The sequence below is a fragment of the Pan paniscus genome, chromosome 17 (genome assembly GCF_029289425.2).
Source record: "Pan paniscus chromosome 17, NHGRI_mPanPan1-v2.0_pri, whole genome shotgun sequence".
Taxonomy (NCBI): domain Eukaryota; kingdom Metazoa; phylum Chordata; class Mammalia; order Primates; family Hominidae; genus Pan; species Pan paniscus.
In genome coordinates this window covers 74,888,344-74,911,359 of record NC_073266.2, presented here as the reverse complement: position 1 = coordinate 74,911,359, position 23,016 = coordinate 74,888,344, and the positions used below count along the sequence as shown (strand labels likewise).

At 42.3% G+C, this 23,016-nt stretch overlaps 1 protein-coding gene across 1 annotated transcript; it reads right to left on the bottom strand.

Annotated features, from left to right (window-relative positions):
- Positions 1–1,727: 1,727 nt before the first annotated feature.
- ST8SIA3 (ST8 alpha-N-acetyl-neuraminide alpha-2,8-sialyltransferase 3) lies at positions 1,728–18,504 on the bottom strand. The gene is made up of 5 exons (XM_055102784.1): positions 18,436–18,504; positions 17,640–18,179; positions 16,126–16,248; positions 13,180–13,737; positions 1,728–10,653 (listed from the first exon to the last, which is right to left on the bottom strand). The coding sequence occupies exons 2-5, from the start codon at positions 17,816–17,818 to the stop codon at positions 10,371–10,373; spliced, it is 1,143 nt and encodes a 380-aa protein (XP_054958759.1). The 5' UTR covers positions 17,819–18,179; positions 18,436–18,504; the 3' UTR covers positions 1,728–10,370.
- Positions 18,505–23,016: the final 4,512 nt, after the last annotated feature.

Sequence of the window (23,016 nt, the reverse complement as noted above, 5' to 3'; positions counted from 1 at the left end):
ATCTTCTATGAGGAGGGATTCTCTCTCTATCTCTCTTAAAAAAATTCTTCCTTGTCTTGATCAAGCTATGGTAATGTATCTTCTCAGAAAAAAAATTTCTACTTTAAAAATTTAATTTGTACTAATCAGCCCCAGGCAGAGAGCCTGCAATAAACTTGGTGTCAATTTCGTGTTTTGCTGAAGTTTGTGAAGTGTTTTGTTTTCAGAACTTACCATTTGCGTGTGTGTGTGTGTGTGTGTGTGTGTGTGTGTGTGTGTATTTGCCAGGGATCATCAGCTGGGCAAATAGTTTTCAGAAAATATAAGCCCTGAGCATTACATTTTACCTCTAAATTTTTTGTTGTCTTCACTCAAATTTAATGGGGTCATGGGGTCATCTTTTTCTTTCTGTTTCTATCTTTCTCCTTATAAGATATACACCTGTAGTATGTTGCACCATTTCCCCAAGAAGATTTTTTAAGTTCCTTCGGATAAGCATTGTGATTTTGCTAATTTCGTATCCTGTTCATATCTTGCCCAGTGTTATGTGCAGCGAACAGTAAGGATTTTAGGTTTGAATTAAAGACCCACAGGCCCTCTCAGGTGTCTACTGAAGGTGGAATGCTTTCAATCATGCTGTATTTTTTTACCCAACTTGAGTTTCTCCTTTTGCTGGAAATTGAAATCAACCAGGAACAAGAACAGGATGTGTTTTTGTGCATTGATATGCTGAGACATTTTTGACATTGGAGCACAGATATTGAGAAAAATAATTCCTAGGACTATTCGTTCATTCCTTGAGTCCATAAATGCTTACTGAGTTTTGTTCACAATGCTGTCTGAGGCAGCACAGTCAGAGAAAAGCTAAGACTTTTGGTGTCTGTGGTGTGGGTACAAAGATGGGGAGGATGATGAGAAACAGTTGAAGTGTTACACAGACTCCATGGTGCACCTGTTCATCCATTTATCCATCTGTCCATCTCTCCTTCCCCCCATCTGCCCATTCATTCATCCATCTATTCATCCTATAAATATCAATTGAGAGTCTACTTAGCTCATAGCACTGTTCTAGGCATCGGGGGTGTAGTGGGAATAGACAAGCAACGTTTCCTGCTTTGTTGAAGGTAGAGCTTATAATATAGTGGATGACACAGATCAACAATGAGTAAACAAGTTAATAGTACCATTAAAAAATGATATGAAGAAAACCAGCACAGGGAAAGGGGATAGAGGCTGACAGTAGCAGTTGGGGAAGGTTCTATGAGGAGGTGATCTAGAGAGAGCCTGGGATGGGGTGAAAGGTACAGAGGAAGGAGAACTGGACAGGGAGTCAGGCTGAGTTCTCATTTTGACTTGTCACTTAACTGCACAGCAGGGACAACTCCCTCAGCATCTCTCCCTCACCTGATTATTCATTAAATAAAATGATGTATGTAATAGTAACTTTCAAGAGTAATGTATTATTATTAATAATGTTAAGGCCTGTCACATGATTAGCATTTAAAGGACCAATGGAAAAGTTATGTGTAGGGACTTTGAGTATTTCCTGCTTGTTCATGGCTGTAGACAGCCAAGCTCACCCTTTCTGGGGTCCTACAAATTTCCAACGACCTCAAAACACTGAGAATATAAAACAGGAGGAAGCATTCAATCTCTTCACTGGATGAAATGTGAGTATGTGTTAGCACATGTATGTGTGTGTATGTGTGTGGGGGGGCTCTCCCGAATGTGACAGACAACCAGCAGTGTTTCCCAAAGCAAAACAAAACGGTTTATTTAAAAACAACGCATTCAGTACTGTGTTTGGAACACAAGGCAATGAGGCAGGCACATTCACACTTAACAAGTACATTTGAGGAGCTGTCGAAGCAAACGGTTGCATTTTCTTCACAAACTACAGTCACAATATACACGCAATTGCCTCTGTCCTTGTTCACCAAGAAAGCAGAAGATATTTACAAGTTCCTCAGTCTAGCAGTGCTGGCTTCTCTTGGGTCTCTGTGGCCCTCACATTCTGGCAGCTTGTTTCCAAGGGCAGGCGAGGCTGCCTGTCACAAGAGAGGTCAGTCTGATTTGTTAAGGCCCTCGGCTTCTTCCAAAGAGAAAGAGAACTTCTGACAGAGTTGGGAAAGAGGGAAGTTTTCAATACCAGTATCTCAGCATAAAATGGCACTTTCCAAAACAAATGCATCAAGTGTTGAGTGAGGGGGTGAGCGGGCAGGGAATCACGGTATTAACAATATAAGAAGCATTTATTTTCCCTAACACATACTTCTTGCTCATTTATTTAATAACTTACATTCGCTGTTATTCTACTTTTTGACCTTTTGGTTTCATCATTACTCTTAAAGAGCTTTGCTCCTCCTTCTATACTGATACACTATTCTTTAAAATGCTGAAATGCAATGGTGAAATCAAAGTATGTTAAGCGAGAGAAGATATCACAAACATTCTTTTGTCTTGACTTCTAATTAATGCTTTCACAATTAATTGTCAATGTCCATCCAACTAATGGAAGCAGCACAGTGTGGTGTAGCAGAATCAGTGGTTGGGAGACCCAGACTCTAATTCCAGTTAGCTAGCTGGGCAAATAAGTCACTCCAACTTTCTGAACCTCAGTTGTCTCATTTCCACATGGAGGATGTTGATCTGGAATCCTGACTTGAGATAACATCTAGATCTGTAAAGTTTTGCTATGGACTTAGGTGGTTGTCCCATGTGAGTAAATGATAGTGTATTGTGATGTTTCCATACATTTGTTTTGTGTCCTGGGAGAATTTCAGTGCTAACTAACGATGCTTGGTGACCGGATCTCAGCCTGTTACTCAACTCCTCCCAGGGCTCTTGGCTGTAAGCGCTCTTGTGCTTTTCTGCACAGTATGGGTTCAGATCTGGATCTTGAAATATGGCTAAAGAGCACTTCTAACATGGGGTACAGTTATTCTCTGTATTAAAAAATGGTCTAGATTCCTTCAGAGGGAAAACTCCTTCTTCTTTTTGCAAGTACTTCAATGACTTTATTCCACTTATGCAGGTTGACCAAACCTCTTTCCCATTGTCTGCCAATTTTTCTTCCCTACCAATTTTCTTCCCTAAGACTAAAAATGCTATGGGAGTGGCTGGTTCCTCAAGAATGGTTTTCTGGTGAATTTGTTCATAATAAAACAAGGCCTACCTGTCAAGCCCCTTGTGCTTGTAGCTGTGGGCTTCTCTGTTTGGTGTCAGGAAAAGAGCCAGAGGGTGAAGGCATACTTGTGCTCAGGCTGCATGCAATGTATTGGGAATACAGACATCTGAACATGCACCTGACTCATTTAAAATAAAATGTAGCTTGCTCAATGTAGAGAAACAAGCTCATTTCAATGACCATTAGGAAGAAAGAAAATAGAGGTATAACCTGGCATTTTACACATAGTATAGAAAACGTCCAACTTGCATTTCAAGCATTTACAGTTTAGAAATGCCTTACAGAACCTGTAAGGTATTTTATTATAGCAATGGAAGTAGATTTGGTCCTTCATGATCTAATTTTGATTTAGTACATGCAGATAACAACTTACGGCCACTCACTGTGTCCTAGGAATTAGGCATATTTTTTTCCCAGCATTGCCTCTCCAAAGATGTAATGAAGCCCACCTAAGAATGACTTCTACCAGAAAAATTTGCAATTTGCAAACAAAGCTTGTTCTGTGAATTACCAGATTACCTGATTTCTAAACACTCAGTTGGAAGTACACTCACAACTAGTGGTGAGAAAGGACAGTTGCTCTATTGCTCAATGCCAGGGGACTGCAGGGGCCAAATGTGTATTAGTAGATTTTTGTTTTTCATGGTCCAGCCTTACATCACATGACACCTTATCCTACAAAGTTTGCCCAGTCAGCAATGAAGTTGCCCAGAGATATTCCTACCCAGTGGTATTTCTTCACCATTGGAAACTTTCCTGAGGGCAAATCAACTCCAGTTGAGTGCAACTTAAACTCTCAGCGTGATGTTTACTGGGTGTCCCCTGGTGGGGTAGAAACCTTGGAACCTCAGTGCCTTTCCAGATATGTAGAGCCAAGTGAGCTTACTGGGTGCCTTGTTCTTCCCCTGCTCCTTTGCAGGCACTGTTTTGTGGGTACCTGTATTTTTTTTTATTGTGTCAGAAGGATGAGGGGCAAGTGGATAGGGAAAATGACAAAGTTGGGGAAACAAGTGATGAACTGTAGGTATAGATTTTTTAAAAAAGATCAGCCAAACATGGTTTTAACTGGTAGTTAAATTAAAGAATGTTTTCCTGGAGGGTCACCCTTAGAAATTAGAAAAGCCACAGTTGGTAATCTCCCAAGATACTGGGGAGTCTGTTGAGAGGTTCCCAAGAGTCACGTGGAATATTTGAACACCTTGGGATCCAATAATATGCTCTTTTACTAAAAATCAGTAAAACTAACCAACATGGAAATGCTTCCCTTGGTGGAGGGGACATTTAAAAGTCCCTCCAAAGCCTCTGCTAGCCTCTCCTATTTGGTACTCACTGACTTAAAAATTGTTCAGGCAGTGCTATGCTGGAGCTGGCTCATGCTGTATTGGAGCCAACTTATACTGGCTCTTGAAAACATATTGTTGTGTTTTCAGCTGGTTGACATTAAGTTAGTAGCCTGAAATTGGCTGAGATGAGAGTATTTACACCATAGAAATTGGTAGGTGCTAAAAATCTGGGTTCCACTGTTTTCCAGAGCCAGTTGTTAAACATTTGGCAGCACACCAAAGAGCTAAAACTGTCTGAGAATCACACAGAAGGAAAATCAAAGGAACCCTTTGGTATCACTGTTGTCTAAAGCCTTTCTGTGTGCACAGCTATAGAAAGAAGTCTGGCCAAAGCTTCATTAGGACGGTGGCACATTATTCAACAGAGGTGGTACAAGGCCACAAGTAATAACTGATCACCCTTGTTATACTGGGTTAGTCTTAGAACTGGAGCCTCTTGAATTTCCTTTTTTGATTGGTTTCATTTTAGCCTGAATGCCTTTGTGTTTTGGAGACTACCTGAGGTTGATAAATCAGACCCCTTAGATAAATATTTTAGGCTCTGGGAATGACTTCCAAATTGAATCTGAATGAATCACTTCAGTTCCCTGTTTCTCATTCTCACCAATTCTAAAGATGAGTGACCTGAGATCTGCCTCTTAGTTTGAAATATAAAGAGGGAAATATGAAGAGCTGGCCTTGAGATAAAGTGTATATTAAAGCTTGCTCTCCACCTTGTCTTTGGGCTTGCATCCATTCTGACTAAATTGATCAGTTATTATTTGCTTATAAATTAGCAACTGGTCAATTTGGCTGAAATAGCTGAATTGTTGAATCACTAAGACTGTGTCTATATTGCCATTTAACATGATAACCTCAAGGAACATGTGAAACTAATCGCACAAGGAGAGATAAGCATTTAGCTACTTTGTTCAAAATGGTATATATGACTCCGGGTGTATACATTACTGGTTTCCAAATGGTGGTCACACGAATCACCTGGGAATCTTTGTAAGTTGGACTTATCCCAGGACATTATGAATCAAAGGTCCAGAATGAGTGGCAAGAATTGTATTTTGAAGAGTTGCTTATTTCATACAGCTGTGTTTGCTGGGAGATCAGCTGCATAATCCGGGTCCTAACCCCAGAACCCCAGGGTAACCTTAAACTGAAGTCAGTTACTCTGCAGCAACTCTTCACTCTGATGCCACTGTCATCAACAACAAGAGAATAGGCTTCACTGAGGAACATCTATTCATACAGATGTCTTCAATCAGTCATCACAATAAAAATAAATTTTCAGAAATACTGCATAAGATGACAATATATAATACAATAATGACATTCTAAAGTGTTTCCCATTTCAAATGCTGTTATCTATGTGGCAAAGCAATCGGAGTGTGAGAGAGGCATAATGAATCATTTTGATGCTTAGTACCAACTGATCTGTGGCCTCGATTAATTGGGCCACAGAGTCCAGACAGGTCAATCAGCTGGCCAAGGTGCCCTCAATCCCCAGCACCCAGAGTGCTCTATCTGGGCTGCCAGCCACAAACACACAGCCCCTTTGTAAGCAAAATGACAGTTCTACACATTCAGGGAGAAGCAGAGGCTTAAACAGAAACTTGTGCCTAGTGCATTCAAACAACTACGGGAAAAAAGGTTTTAAGAATCTAGAATTATACAGAAAATTGCTCAGTTTGTCATTTTGCACATGAAGACTCACGAAGTTATTATTTGTATATCTTCTTAGCATATTGAACCAAACACAATATTTCAAAGTCTGCTGTTGAGATTACCTATAAAATAGAAGGCATTTCTTAACTCAAGGGACCCCGATGAAAGTTGTATATATATGGAGAAGTACACAACAATTTTCAGCCTTCAACTTCTAAATTATGCATGTATATTACTAAAACGAGGTTTTACTAAGATGAATAGCTTATTGGTAAGATTGCAGCTGTCAAGCATGAACCACCAGTAACTTGTTATTTATCAAATCATGATTTACCAAGGGTGTTTTGTTTCATCTCAGGGAGAAGGTAGGTGATAATTGGTGGACAGTTGCATACCCACACAAGCATTTCCTTTATTGTTCTGTGTTGGGAAGTCATTTTTGGGAGGGAGAGGAGAACCTTTTTTCCTCTTTTATAGACTTTCTAACTTATTTTATGTGCTCTGCAGATCCCAGACCAAAAACCACTTTCCCTGTGAGCCCAGCTTCATTTGATGCTGGTAAGACCAAGAAGTACTAGAGGAGGAATCATAATTTCTCCACTAATTGACAGTGTCATCTGGGGCAAATCACCTAGCCTCCCTGTTTCTCCATTTTCTCATTTGTAAAGTCAAGAATCAAGACTGGCGAAGCTGAAGGCCTCTTCATTTCCAGTGTCCTAGCATTCTACAATATTGTCCCTGCTTCCTTTGATCTCAGGTCAATACCGCTTTGTTGTCTGAGAGTGTCTAATAATTATTGCCTTGACTCAAATCATAAAATAACGTTCTCCCATTCCTTGGCTTCCCCACCAAATTAGGTTTCTCTTGGCACTCACATTCACGGATAAGTAGTGGCTCGGGCATAAGGAAGCTGAGGGCAGGGGCAGCGGTTCTTCCTTTGCACATCCTTGCTGGTAGCCCCATGGCCAGGTACCTAACATCAAGGTCACAGACAGATGGCACAGTAGTCATAGTCAGCACTGCCAGGCACACAACACTACTAAACATACAGCACTTTTACAATATTCACAGACACTTAAGACACAGACACAAGGTGGAGAAATGATAGACATTTTAATAATCAAATATTGGAAAGAATTTTTGGGGTGTGGGAGGAATTCTTGACACCACCATTTAGCTCTGTCTCCCTTGGATCTGCATCTGCATATGACACTCAGAATAACCAGTGAAAACAGAGGGTCTAGCAATAAGCAGGTTGCCAAAAGTTTGTGATTATTTCCCCCCTCTGCAACTTAATTGGTTTTTTGTGTTGGTGTTATGGGTAGAAAGCCTTGGGGGCTTTATGGTAAAATGTATTCCAATAGCTGAAAGTGGACTCTGTTGTGAGTATCCTAAAAAAAGGAAAGTGTCTGACAAAAGGATAAATTAGTCTAGAACTAACAAAGCAAGGTCAATGCAAAAGCCAGGGCATGTGTCTGTAGCTGAAAGAGGAGGAAAGAGCCAATGGTCCTGAGCTGATTACTGCCCAGTTCACTGCACTTGACTACACAAGCTTGGGAGCTGCAGGAGAGCCAGCTGCCTTTCTAATTAGGACACTTGGGACACAACAACTTTTTTGGTCATAAAAGTGGTTGTATAGATTTAATCTTTGAAACAGTCTTTAAAAACAGAGATTTTGCATGGTCAGCTAGAAGCTGCTATTCTTCAAAAGTGAAGGGTGATCTATTGGGATCATCTCCAGGAAGTCCTCCTTATAAGCAGAGATGAGCCTGATCTCTAAACCCCTCAAGTTCTGAAGAAAAGTCCATTTCCTCACTATTTTGAGTTTTCATTAAAGTGATAGATAACACGGTGGTGGGGGATGGGAAAGTCCTTCCACTCTAAGGTTAAGATGGAGCCAAGACTGCAAGGAGATTTAAAAAATCTCCCTGAACTTAAAAAACAAACAAAAATCCTTGGCATTATGATGAGATAAAATTTAAATTGTCCACTACAGAACAGTAAACTGTTTTTTAGAGATTCTGGTCTTTTCCTCTTTTAATCTTCTTGGTTTAAAGTGTCTATGCATTTATATTTAGTGAAAATGAATGGGCACATTGGGATTAAAACTCCAGAGTCAGAATCTGGCCCAAGTAATATTGGCATTAATATCACTTAGGTATAACCAAATGAACTAAGTGCTCAGGAACAGCCAACTAAACACTTCTGTCAGTTGTCAATCTCTCAGTGATCCCAACAGAGCACAGTGTGAGGATGGTAGTATAGTCCTCTTCAAAGGGACAGGGAACAAACACGGTGTGGTTGTGATACCCATCAAATTATACCACTGAATTACAAAATGTTTTTAATGTCTCCCCTTATAATTATATTGTAATGTGTGTCATAATTGGTAACACATTTGAACTTGGTGTTTCTTTCATTAGTTAATATCTAGATCTACGCAAGTTGCTCTAATTAGATTGCTTTCTGAAAATAATAATAAGGCAGGTTTAGGACCAGGCAGAACGTGAGCATAACGATAGTGTCTTTCCTTACCATATTCGGTTTAATTTTAGGCATGATCTTACCTTCCTAAAGAGGGGTAATGAGCTCATCACTGAACTACAGCACATTTTTTAAACAGTTATTTGTCGCATTGCAAGCAATCTAGATGAGATTTCAGGAAAAGAATGAGCTACCCCACTCAAATGCATAACAAATATGCTTGACTGGCATTTGGAAAGAAGAAAGAAACTCTTATTAAAATTTAACATCAACTTGGCCAGACTTTGGGCTGAACTGGAAGAACAAAGTGCTGCTCAGTAAAAAGCCAGGGATGGGAATGATTTGATTTCTACTCATGTGGCTGAAATAAAGAAAATGAGAATGGCCAGCTACTTCCTTCATCGCAGGTCTACATAATCTTGGATTCCAACTCTTGCCACTGCACAATGGCTTTTTCTTTTGAAATGCTTAATTTGTAGTTGTATAGATCTGACTTCAGTGGAAAGAGGGAATATCCAGTGCTACAATGTTCTCAAAGAGAACAAATGGTTCTGGATTGGTGGTGGTGCACACAATGATACGGAAAATGATCACACCTCAGCACTAGTCACCTGGGCGCCTGGCCTGGCCAAGATCCTCCTCCACTTTAACCCAGCTGGAATGGGTAACATGGTTACCACACTTTAGGGTACACAGGATTCCATAACAACTTCTAAATATTCTTCTTCCTTTTCCTTTGTGTGTCCCAGGGTCTTAAGCTGATTCATTGCCTCTATATTCTGAGAGAACACCCAGCCCAGTGCATGGGTTGGGATTATGGGAGACACTAAATTTAGGCTGGAATGGCCTTACAGATGTGGCCACAGTGCTATTATTTGCCATAACAACGCCTACATCAAGAGATGCAATGCTATCCACAACATAGGCTTTCTTTGTGATCATGAAAGATGCACTGCCTTATATCCCACTCACCACAGAGGGACCATCCTGCTGTAGAATGACTGAACAGACTGGTGAGGACTGCATCAGAGGCATTTCTTTAAAAAAGGAATCACAAGGGAGTCCATCGTGATTTGCTTATTTTGTCATGAAGCATCAAAGTTACCCAGAACCTTAAACACATCAAGTACAAATGCAACATATACAAGCAAAGCGAATTCAATAGGATTCCTAGCAAATTATTAAACTCCACGGTGGTAGGGCAGGGAGTAGTTGCAGAGGGAGGGAGTGAGATGGTGATAGAGATAGAGATAGGGAGATAGATAGAAGATGAGATATGCAAACCAGTTTTTTACGTTTCCATTTTTCAGAGTCTGATCCCACCAGCAAAACAGGTCCTGCCCCAGTTGGCCAGAGGCCTCTGATTATGAGGACTATCTGAGCAGAGCTGCAGAAACTATAGCTCTAGTCCTCATAAAAATGGGAGGCAGTTTATTATTAAAATCCAAACATGAAAATACTTCAAACCATTTCGTTAGCAGCATAGTCCCAAATGCAACATTCCCTTTATCAATCAAGTCTAAACCATGTGGCTTCAATGCATCTGTCCTGCTAAATCTGCTAAAACTCTTAAAAGAGCAGTGCAAAAGAGAAAAGACATCTTTCCTTTTAAATGGCAGACAATCCTTATAAGACATTCTCTAGGGTTCTATTCTGAAGACTATTCAATTTGATTTGGGGCACTTTTTAAACAGCCATTTGGCACTTTCCGTTCGGAGTTCTTAGGCACAGTGTGACAGAGTCAGCTTGGTGAGCCCTTCCCCATGCATTCGGTACAGCAGCTGAAACTCAGCAGGCAGCTGGTGGGACTCCTGCCACTTGGTGGTAAATTTGGTTCCTTTTTTGTCATAGTAATGGTATGGAAGATCTTCCCTTGTGTTGGGGTCAAATCCAAAAGGCCAAAATCCATACAAGTGGATCTCTTCACATATTGCTGATGCAAGGGTGTACATAAGAATACCTGTGCTCAGCCGTTTAGGTGACAAATGTTTGTTTTTCCAGTACCTGTGGAACAATAAGTACATGTGGATTCAGAGGTCAGCGTTGAAGGTTTCAATCAGCAAGGTCTATCTGACTGGGCTGGGTAGTGGATTTGTTAATGTAACTTAAATAGTGCTTGTTTTGAAATTATATTTTAGGCAACCAAAAACAACTTCTGGGCACAACTGGTTACATAATCTGTGAGATCCAGTAAGAAATAAAAATGTGGAGTCTTGGTTCAAAAAGTATTGAAAATTTCCAGTGCAAGAGCAAAGTATTAAACCAAGTGTTGGGCCCTTCTGAGCATGGGATTTCCTGGGATCACACTGTTGGCACACCTTTGAAGCTGGCCTTTGAAGCTGCCCCTGGGTTTTTCTAAAGAGTGGTGTGGCTCTGACCCAGCGGTGACACAACAGAAGGCCACCAAAAAGAATGACTGTGCTTTTCTTACATAAAGGGTTCTTGGATAGGGTGAAGGAGGTCATTTAATTTAATCTAAGGGAAACTCCTCCATCTCTTCCTTTCTCAAACCTAGAAATAAACCCTTCATTCGGGGTTTAGAAAGATTGTGGAGCCTTATTTTTCTTCTCTCTTGCAAATAATTGTATTCCTTGCTTCTTTGTCTTCTAACTAGGGGTTCCCAAGCCCATCTTCAGCATGCCACAATCTGGCATGCTAAATTTTTTAAATTCAGAAAGTGTGTAAGATACATTAAGTGTAAATAATAAATTATAGTTATTAGTCCTTCCATATTTAAATAATATTAATACTCTGAAGCCTTCCTGCTGACACTGCCAAATATTTGAGGCTTCTATGTGGTGTGTGTATTTATCATTGGAGATGCAGGCAGAATGAAACTGTGCATTAGTCAGGTTTCTGTGGACTGTATTTCCTTCCAGTTTTCATTGAGCCCATGTATTTTTTTGAGGCCCGAGTGGCTATGAAACATTATGATTAACTCCACTTTTGTGGCAGGCAGCCACACAGGATAGTTTCTGGAAGTTTCTAAGCACATGCAGTTTCTTCTTCACTACTTGAAGATTTCAAAGGTGAACCTTTCCCCTTCCAAATGAAATTTAAAAGTTCAGTCTTGGTTTTACTATTCCTGTCTAAGGAACTAGAATGACTCTGACAACCCTTTCGGTATAGACAAACTTAAATTGAACAAAAGGGGAGCAAAATGAGGAGATCAAAAGACCATGGGACAGGTTGGCAGGAGACCTGACTTCTAACTCTAGTCTTGCTCATTTAGGGCAGTGACTTTGGGTAAATAACTTCTGCTCCTTGTACCTCAGTTGATTCATCTTTAAACTTAGGAGTTGGGCTACATCACCACTTAAAAAGGTGACCATATATCCTGGGGAACTGGGACAGTCCCAGTTTGTCAGTTATCTGTGTTGTAATTATTAATAGCACCCTCTTTCTCTCAAAGAAAAAGTTCCAGTTTGGACTGTAAATTATGGCATCACTCTACCATTGAGATACAAACCAGTTTATTAGGCTGTAATTCCTCCTCCTATGAGAGGTCAACTAAACAGATCTTACATCTTAAGAGGCTACAGGATGGGAAAAATCTATTGTGGAATAAAGATCTTCAGAATTCCCTGTTTACCAGGTCTCCAGAACCCACCCCAACTTATAATAATATTTAGGGCTATGTTAGGACACTGAGGCTACTTACATAGGGGAAACTGAAGTTGAGATAATTTTCTCCAGATGATTTAAAAGAAAAAAAATCTACAATTAATCTTGTTTTATAAAATGCCCTGGACTAGTGGTTCTCAATTCTGACTGCATATTGGAATCATCAGGAGAGTTGTTAAAAAATACCAAGTACCTGGCCTCCACCTCCCTGCCCACCAGATAAATTACATTAGGATCTCTTGAGGCAGAGCCTAGAAAATAGTATTTTTAAAGCTCTCAAGTGATTCTAATATACAACCAGAGTTGAAAATCACCAGACTAGATGAAAATATTGCATCTCTGGCTGATCTGTCTATCAAATTCCAAGAGATAACAACATGCTCATAAAATACTTTCTTCATGTTTTTGCACTCAAATATCAGATTATAAAGGCAGATTGTGCAATTTATGATTTATCTAGGTGTTTTGCTAACCTTGGACATCTACAAAACATAAATTTAAGTCAACTGCATCGTTTCTAAAAAGAAAAACCACTTGATTTGTCTCTAATTTAGCCATTGGCATTCTTGGAATATAGCTATCTATTTAAAGAAAATTCTTGATTTGTGGTGATTTCCATGACTGCTCCATAGCCTTACTACCAAGGGAGAGGACAGAGAATAGAGACGGGAGACTGATGAAGCCCCAATCCTTCCATCTGACACTTGGTTACCAGCTGTGGGTAGATGGAACTTCTTAGCTAGAATGATTCATTCATTCGCTCATTACAAAACATATGAGTTTCTTCTAATTACTACTAAACTCACCACAACAACTAATGAATTGGATGGCTCCCACCCCCAAGAGATTACAACATTGATTTGCCATCTGGTGGAGTATGAGTAAAATGTAATAAAATATACACACCTGTTGACATGTTGCATTATATTTCCCGGCCAAGCCAGTTGGACTTTTAACTGACCTCTGTGTTCAACAAAAAAGTCAACTAATGTCCTTGTCACAGTTGCTGAAGTGTGGAAGAAAAATGCAGGGATCCAAAGAATGGCCCCGTCAAGCTTTTTTAAACTGAGGAAAAAGTTGTTACGGTCCTGAATAGTCAAGAGATTGTTGTAATATTTTTCCAGGATGCTGGGGTTGAAGGTGGTAAGATTGGTTTTTCTTCCAACATCTCTTTGGAAAGCCTCCGTAGGGGCGAAATTGCAACGGAAAACAAAATCTGATTTATCTATTTCTTGTCCACACTGGCTCCCTGTCAGGATCCCACTATTTCCAACCACAGCACAAATATTATAATGCTTGTTCATAATGGGTGACACATCTGGAAGAAGTGACCGGAAGTTATTGCTAATAGAGAAAACATATTTATGGCTGGAATAATCATAGTGCATCAGTTGTCCAATCCGAACACTATTCTTGGTCAAAGAAAAATTTTTTATTACATCGACATGCTGAAGAATTTCTTGCCTAAAATAAAAAGAAATTCATGAAAAGCATTCCATTCAGAAGAATTGATTTTCCATCTTATGACTTATGCTGACATTTCATTCAGAGGGAATCTTAGGCTCACTGAATCCAAAAAAGATTATACATACATAATTGTGGTCCTTGAAGGGAGGACTGCTTCAGAATCTCCGCATATTCTAATCTTTCAGTCAATTTCTGGGTATATTCTTTGAGGCTTGTAAATGCAACTTACAGTTTTAGCTGCCATACCTTGGTTTTCTGCTCTACGTGAAGAGTGTATCTTATTTGATCAGCAGGGAGGTATAGGGCAAATTGTGTCAGAAAATACAGGGAGACAATTTACACAGGCCTGAAAGAGCTCACATTAATGCACAAACATTAGTAACACATAGTTTGTAACTAGGGTCTACTTGTTTGCTACTGGACTGAAGTGCTCAAAGAATATCAAATATCACTGGTGTCCAAATAAGAGCCAAATAGATATGAGTCAGTACAGCACTATCTATTATTAAAATATGAAGATGGTAATAGCAGTGGGTGTAGCTGAATATTTAATAGAAATGAGATGATAATCTCATTAAGGTCCTTTGAATAATGAAACAGGGAGTTTTTTCTACTTGATTATATAGAAACACAATTTAGTTGAATAAATCTAATCCTTAGAAAACATGGCTATTATAAATCCTGAAAATATTTCCATATTCTAACAATTCAGTACATAAACAAGGCAAGACTGATACTTAGAACTAATTTCACGTTGCTTTCATATTGAGCTTTAAGTAAAATTAAGTATCTCTTCTTAAAGTTTAGCTATTTAAAACATTCAAGAGAGACTGGTAACATGCTACTGCTGCTAGATTCTCCGATGTTAAGTAAACCCATTGAATTTCTTATAACTTTTGCCTAAATGTAGCAGGAATGAAATGAAATGCTTTGCATATCATCCGTTGCTTGGAATTTTAATTTAAAAATGACTTCATTCTTCAAAATAGAGGCAACAGCAACTGAAATCTTTGAAACTCCCCAAGTTACCAGTACCACTCTTACAAGTTGTTAAAAAGGTAAGGCAGATTTAAAATGCTACTGGTAAAAATTTAATGAAAGATTATCTAATTAATTAAAATGAATGAAGTTTTGAGAAGGAAATATTCTTCTGACTGGTCATTTGGGTCACATGGCCTAGTGTGGGAAGAACATTTTTTATTGAGTTAGAAACATGTTTTGGGGAAAGCTAGAATGTGTTCTACCCATGAAAATGTTCTGGGTTGTCCATAAAATTAATATTGAATTAAAACCCAATTATTAAAAAAACACTTCTAGAGTTTTAGAATTGATCAATTTTCATGAACTAATTTATAATTAAACATAAGTGTTTTTAAAATGTTAATCATATGACTGTATGCTGACTTTTCATCTGACCAGTATTTTCATGAGACCATGAATACCCACTGAATTTGTTTTAATTCTGCCCATAGATTAAACTTTTAAAAGAGAGAGAGAGCAATAACTAGAAATGCTAAGACCAAAACACAACTCCCTAAATAGAGTGGTTTGTAAAATAAGTATTCACACTTCTAATGAATACGCTAGATGGCTCACATCCCATTCAGCAGTAAAATAATCCCACCATGAAGGAAGGAGTAATGAGTTATCGTGGTTTGCTAAGAGTAGACCAGAATCACTGAGCAGAATAAATACATTTGAACAAATCTCATCCTTCTTCCACCTAAAAAAACAAAACCTCAAAACCATCTTATGTGTATAAAATGAAACCGCTACAGTTAGTAGGAATTAAGTTAGGTACCTTTACAGTAAGTTAAAAGCTGTAAAGACAATGAAAACAGGCAAAACCAAAACAAAACCATAGTTAAATATCTATATACATTTGGGCCAGCATTTTCAGGAGTAATTTGATGGAGACAGATTATGGCATTTTCCGTGTGTTTCAATGAAACAATACCACTTTATTCTATTTTTCAAGTTTTTTTCAGTGAGGAAATGAAAATGCATTGGGTGGTCTTTTTGCAACTAACCTTTTGTCTGTTTTTTTTTTCAATAGATGGCTTTGGCAGTACTTGCCAGACTTGTTAGCTGTAAATCATGGTGCTCAATCAAGCCCAAGTGGAATGCTTTTTTTTTTTTTTTTTTTTTGCTATTCAAATTGGTCCTGATATGTCCTTTTTATGAGAGGACACTACACACACAGGAGAAGGTTCCTGATCATTGCTTTGTGCAGTTATACCAAGAAAACAATGCAGATACACCTGATGGTGAGGGTGGGGCGTATAGATGTTTGTTGTTTTAGATGTTTTTGTTTGCTTGTTTTTGTTTTGTTTTGAGCTCTTGAATTCTTAAAAGCACCTTTTGGATCTTTTCCTCCTATCCTACCTTTGATGTAAAAACGCTGTCCGATTAAATGTCCACTTAGAAGGTTTCTCTTGGAGTTCCTGGGTGAGAGAATTCGTAATGGGCACGAATGACGGGTCTAGAAACTTCAGCGCAAATTGTGACCTGGAGAGGAGCATGAGCACAGACAAGCGTGCTGGCCTCAGCTCGGGGAAGCCGAGGTAGCCATTAAAGTCCAGCGGCTGGGGCGAGGGCGGCTGGTACGCGTGCGGGCTCCGTTCCGTCCCGGAGCCCCTCTCATTTGGTCCACCCTCTGCTCCCACACACACCCGAGAGAAAAAAAGAAAACTAGGGAACCCCATCTGCATTGTCCATCCCTCCGGGTGCCGGAGAGACCATAAAATGGCCGTCACGCGGAGAGCAGGGCGCACGCCGGGCGCAGGGCTGGAGCCCGCGGCGCTGCGAGGACCAGGGAATCAGCACCGCGGACAGCGGCCGCCCCGCCAGCCTGACCCGCTACGCCTTTGCAGCCCCATAGAATTGTTTTTGGAGAAAGGGCAGAGGAAACCGGAGACCCAGGGAAAGTCTGGGGGTGGTTCCTGCCTTAACCTCTTCCTTCCCAAGCCCACGTCCGATTTCACTTCCTATAACTTGGCTGGGGACCCCCGGGGGCCGCCGGCCAACTCCGCTCCTCGGTCCAGGCGGGGCTCCTCTGGGTTCCTCGCCTCGGTCCCAGCTTGGACCACAGGTGGCACTTTGTAGTTGCCACCTGCCCGTCAGGAGGCCCCGCTGGGAGAGTTCCCGGGGTCACAGAGCGGGGCGGGGGCTCTCGCAGAGCGGCGTCAAGCTGCGCCTGGAGCCTTCACAGTCCGGCCCAGCGCGGAGCGGTGACTCCGACCTGGCGAGGGTGGGCGGCCCTTCCGAGGCTCGCTTCCCGCAGGGGGCGGGGGAATTGCAGAAATCCCGGAAAGCTGGGCGGGGGTGGGCGGTGGCAGCGGGGGAAAGGGTCGAGAGAGAACGCCCCAGGGGCTTCCTGAGAATAAACCCGCGTGTCCTTTGATAGGCGTGGGGGAGGAAAGGAGGAGGGCGTGAGGGGAGTCCGGCGCCTGCGCCATTAAACTGCCCGCACCGCCCCGGGCCCGGCCCGCGGAGTCTGCGGACAGGGCGCGGGGAGGGCGCGGGGAGGGCGCTCCCCTCACGCCTGTCCATCTCTGCTTGCCGCCCCCTCCCGAACAAACACACCGTCTTTCCCTCCACCCTCACCCTCCTGAAAGCCTCCCCCAACCCCCATTTCTGAAATGAGGGAAGGGATGCTGAGGAAGAATACGAGAAATGCAATCACATCGATTTGGACAACGGCTTCTAGGGGCTTTGGGTTAAAAAAAAAATAACAGGGAGGGGGAAGGGAGAATTAGAGAGAGGAGTGGAAGGACCGCGCAGTTATCTGGCCCAAAGAGTCTCGGAGAGGCCAAAACACCCCTCCCCCACGCCTTCCCTTCCCCAAACACCTCATCAACCAAATTCCCGAGGGCACTAACACAGAGGCCCGCACTCACCGGAATCCCGCGTGGAACATGTACATTCGGGGCGCCCCCGGGCTGGCGTACTTGGGAGTGGTGAAGATGTTCTCCTTTTTCAGGGACACGTAGCTGATGAGCGATAAAATCAGCAGGGCGACGCTGAGCATGACCAGCCCCAGCACACTGGCGACCCGGGCCATTTTGCAGTTTCTCATCCCGGGCTGGGCTGGGTTCAGGGAAACCGGGGAAATCGGTCCATTGAGCGGCCAGCAGCTCGCTGGCGTGTATATATGTGTGTGTGTGTGTGTGTGTGTGTGTGAGCGCGCGCGCGTGTGGCGGAGGAGGGGGACCCGGGCGGGGATGGGGGGAGGCCACAGGGGCCGGGGGTTGGGGCCGGCAGGAGCCCCGGAGAGCAGCGGGACCCCGTAGGCAGGGGCGCGCGGGGCCCGGTGCCGAGCAGGAAGATGGAGGGGCTGCGCGGCGGCGTGGCGAAGGAGCGCGCAGCGCCGTGCGTCCCCGGCCGCCGGCTCAGGCTCCCCCGCGCGTTTCCAGCGAGGCTGCCATCTCCGCTGCCGCCTGCAAGATAAATGTGATTGGAATAATGTTACAGTTCGATCTAAGCACAGGATTTAATTAATGAACTCTAATCTCCCAAATAACCGGGGGGAGGGGGTGCAGGAGAGGGAGGGAGTAGGGGGAAATGGTGGAGGGAGGGGGACTGAGGCTGCCAGGCTGCAGCCCGAGCCTACGGCCTCCCCGGCTGAGGGTGCCGGCGAGGAGGTGGCTGTGGGGAGACGGGATCCCAAACTTAGTTTAATGGACCATTCATTACTTTATAATATCACGGAATAGAGAGACAAATAACCGGATTTGCTGTCCTGGAGGGTAAACAACAGCTGGGTGCTTCTCAAAGAAGCAGGGAGGATGGTTTTTGGAAGGCAGCTATTTGAAAGCATCTCCCCTCGTTAAGGCACCGCCCTGGCCCCCCGCCCCCCCATCCTCCCACCCCAAAGGAAGCTCCAAACAGCAACTGGGCCTGCCTGCCTCGGGAGCCCTTAAAACCTTCTTGGAATTTGCCAGAATGACTCCCCTGTGCGCCTTTTATGCCCACCACATACTTCACTTATCCCTAAAGGGTGGGTAGTGCCTAGCAAAGTTGCGAGGTGACCTGTGAGTCGGGAGGGCCTGCCTTCCTCTCCCCTTTCCGTCTTCCAGTGGATGGACAATGTGCTTGCCCCTGACTTGACTGGGCCTGTTGAAGTCAGCCCTGGTTTAACTCTCCGTTGCCCACTCTTCAGATCCATCCCTCGGGCCTGGTCTCCTGATGGGCTAGGTGGCCTGAGCCTCCCAAAAGCTGAGGCCATTAAAAAACACAGAACTTTTTATGAAGCAGCCCAAGAACCAAATAAGAGAGGCTGCCTCTGAGAGTGGAAGGCAAACGCACTAACACTTTGCATTGCTTGACCTTAAATTTATTTTAGCATATTCACGTTTCTTGTATATCCATTAGAAATACAAATTAATCCATTTTCAGTCATGCAGTTTGGTGCTCAGGGGAAACTAGCATGTTTCTTTAGCTCTGTCCTTTGCAATTAGCTTATGGCCTCTGCTACCCTAGCTTTACTCTTCGCTTGGTCCTCCCAATACTAGTTAATAAGCACTAATGAGGGAAGCTAGGGGTGAGAAATTGGCGTTTGAGTTCTGATAAAACAGGTTGAGATTCTTCCAAGATGGTTATGACTTCTTTCTCTCCTGAACTTCTTGCCTTGTAGGCTTTCATGGACCTAATGTTATTATCTGTCTGGAGGCTGTAAATTCCTTGAAGGGGTGAGCTCCTGGATTGTAAGCTTCGGCAGAGCAAGGCTTGTCTTACTTCTCCAATACTGTCTCTTACACATGTCATGCTTGCTAAATGTTTGAAGACCTGATGAGCTCCCTTGGGAAACATATCTGTGTGGTTGTGGACAGTGGCACAAAGAATGCTCCTATTTGTTTCCAATGACAAAGGGGGTCACTTTGCACCCACTAGAGACTTTTTAACCAAAATCTAAAAGTGTGTGTCAGGAGGACACAAATAACCTCCTTTCCTCTGTGGGGCTTTTTTATTATTTTAAAAAATTTAGAAAAGGCTTGCATGCCTGGATATGATGAACACTTGAACTGTATTTTTTTAAATTGCTATTTTTTAAAAATGATTGTATGAGTAAGGTGTAAAATGCCAAAGGGAGTAAGATCTTAAGAGAGCCATCTAGGAATGACACCTGTTAGAAAAAGTCTTCTTGAACCAGAAATCAGGAAACATGCTATGGAGAGGCAGCCTGGGGTAGTGTTACACCTTCAGACTGTGGAGCCAGAAAGACCTGACTTCAAAAGCATACTCTGGGTATTATCAAAAACGCAAAAAATAACAAATGCTGGCAAGGATGCAGAGAAAAGGGAACTCGTATACACTGTTGGTGGAAATGCATTCTAGTACAGCCACTATGGAGAACAGTACAGAGGTACCTGAAAAAAACTACAAACTGAACTATTATAAGATCCAGTAGTCCCATTACTGGGCGTTTATGCAAAGGAACGGAAATCAGTATGTCAAAGAGATATCTACCACCATGTTTATTGCCACATTGTTCACAATAGCCAAGATATGGATCAACCCAAGTATTCAACAACAGATGAATGGATAAAGAAAATGTGGTATATATACATAAAGGAATCCCATTCATCCATAAGTAAGAATGAAATTCTGTCATTCTCAGCAACAGGAATGAGCCTGGAGGACATTATGTTAAGTGAAATAAGCCAGGAACAGAAAGTTAAACACCGCATGTTCTCACTCATACACAGAAGCTAAAAAAGCTGATCTCAAAGAAGTAAAAAGTAGAACAGAGAATACTAGAGGCTGGGAAGTGTAGAGGGGAGAGAGGATAAAATATTTATTAAAGGATACAAAATTACAGCTGGATAGAAGGAATAAGTTCTAGTGTTCTATAGCACTGTAGGATGACTATAGCTACAATAATGTATTGTATATTTTCATATACCTAGAAGAGAAGATATTGAATGCCCCAAAACAAAGAAATGACACAAGTTTGAAATGACAAATATGCTAATTACCCTGATGGGATCACTATATATTGTATGTATCAAAATATCACTATGTACCTATATATTTATGATTATTATGTATCAATTAAAATAAATGCTTACTCTGGCATCCACAGCCAGGTGACCTTGGGTAAGTTACAACTTCTCTGTGTTTCAGTCTGCTAATCTGCAGAACTGGGATAAAAATCTCCCAGGGTTTGGGGGAAGGTTAAACAAAGCATATAAAGGCCTTTGCACCCTGGCCTATATTAAGCAGTTAATAAATATGAGCTAACAGCTTGGGTAAGTTTTTAGTGTCTTTTTCTCTGACCCTGTAAATGTCCTGCTACAGAGTGCATAGGAAAGGATGTACTTAGGTGAGATATTTTCTTGCAGAGAATAGAAAAGATCAAGAAACTCTTCTGTTCCCTTTATAAAACAGCATTGCAGGCTTTCCTGAGACATCTGATATGGGTTCGCTCTGCCTGGATTTAAAAACTGATGTATTACTTATGCTTAGCACACCTCTGTGAACCTTCTAAAGAAAGTCCTAGGAGGACGATTTTCATATTGCATACGGGCCACTGAAGGTCACATGATGTAAAGGGACCAAATTAGCCAGAAAATAAACAGGCAGGCAGGCATCCTTATTACATGTGCCAGGCTTATGGGTGAAAACGGATTGCTCAATAATTACCAGGGGAATAATTTTGGTGGTGGTGCTTCAAAAAACAACTGTAGCTACTGGATAAGGGATTTTTCAGGCCTGGGATTATAGCTATTTAATAATTTTTAAAAAATCAGGACATTTTAACAAAATATCACTTATCAAATTTCATTGGAAATCAGTCCTGTGCAAGAGTATAGGCGAGTGAAAATAAGAAGCACAGAAATGAAAAATCCCCCAGATGTAATGTTTTCTAGGAGAGTGTTATTCTAGATATAGGAACTTACTTCCCTTCTTCCACTCTCATGAGTGCCCACCTTTTGCGAACATGACTCTGCTCCCTGGCTAGCCCCTCACCAACCCATACTGGCCAAGAACAATTTCCAGGAACCCATTTAGGTGGGAAGGCCAGGAAAGGTGGTGTATTTTGTTAGAAACAACATTGTTCCTTTGGGAGGCAGAGGCGGGCAGATCACTTGAGGTCAGGAGTTTGAGACCAGCCTGGCCAACGTGATGAAACCCCGTCTCTACTAAAAATACAAAAATTAGCCTAGCGCAGTGGTGGGCCCCTGTAATCCCAGCTACTCAGGAGGCTGAAGAAGGAGAATCACTTGAACCCAGGAGGCAGAGGTTGCAGTGAGCCGAGACTGCGCCACTGCACTCCAGCCTGGGTGATAGAATGAGGCTATCTCAAACAAAACAAAACAAAAAGAGCATTGTTTATTCATTCATTTATTTCTGTTTTCTTTAATTATTCATGCAATGAAATGTGTTGGTTATCAGACACCATGCTTGGCAGACTCAGGGGTTATAAAATCATCCTTGACCCCACGATGCTTATGGTCTTGTTGGGGAGAAGGATGTAAACGTAACAGAGGTACTACACAAAAAGCTCCACACTAGAGGACTGCTGAGAAAACTGGGCAACACGCTTTGTCTGGGAGGTTAGCAAAGTTCTTCATAGGGGACAACATTTCAGCTGGATTTTAAAGCATGAGTAGGATTCATTAGGTACAGAAGTTTAGAAAGGCCATTCCAAGTAAAGGAAAGACTAGAAGCAGGAAAGATTATGGTGGGCTTGGGGAAGAGCAAGAGGTAGGAGGTGACTGCTGCAAGAGAAAAGCCTAGAAGACTACAGTCAGATCGGGATGGGCCTGTGGGACATGATGAGGACTTGGTCAGGATCCTCTCGCAGCGCTGCTCAGAACCATCCAAAGTTCACAGAGAGGAGTGACTCAGTGTGATTTGCACTGAATGGATGTCAAGGCAGCTGGAGCCAGGCCCGTGGGGAGGTGAGACACCAGCTGCTCCTGCGGATGTCAGCCGACGCGCCTCATGGCCCTCCACTCTGTCCATGTGCTAGAAGCCCCAGTGTGCCTTAATTTATCAATGAACCAATTGGCCATTTTATTTTATGAGACACCCCTGAATAAGGCATCAGGGAGTTGACTTTCAGGAGGGCAAGTGACCCCTCCCAGACAACATGGAGATCATCGTGTGGGGAGCTCAGAGTGAGTCCACTGAGGAGCCGCTCTTTGGCTGCATGTGACCGGAGTCCTTTCTGCCGGCTGTTGCCTAACACCTTGATTTCTAATAAGTCTAACAGAGGACTCAGAGGAAGGGTCTTGGAGTCTTCTGGATTTGCACCTCCTATTTCCCTAC

Excerpts from the sequence above, each read along its gene's own strand:
- ST8SIA3 (XM_055102784.1), bottom strand. The coding sequence starts at position 17,818 with ATGAGAAACTGCAAAATGGCCCGGGTCGCCAGTGTGCTGGGGCTGGTC. Across the intron at positions 16,249-17,639 it reads ATGTTCCACGCGGGATTCCG|GTCACAATTTGCGCTGAAGT; the intron begins GTGAGTGCGGGC and ends GCTCCTCTCCAG. Across the intron at positions 10,654-13,179 it reads ATAATGCAACATGTCAACAG|GTACTGGAAAAACAAACATT; the intron begins GTGTGTATATTT and ends ATTGTTCCACAG.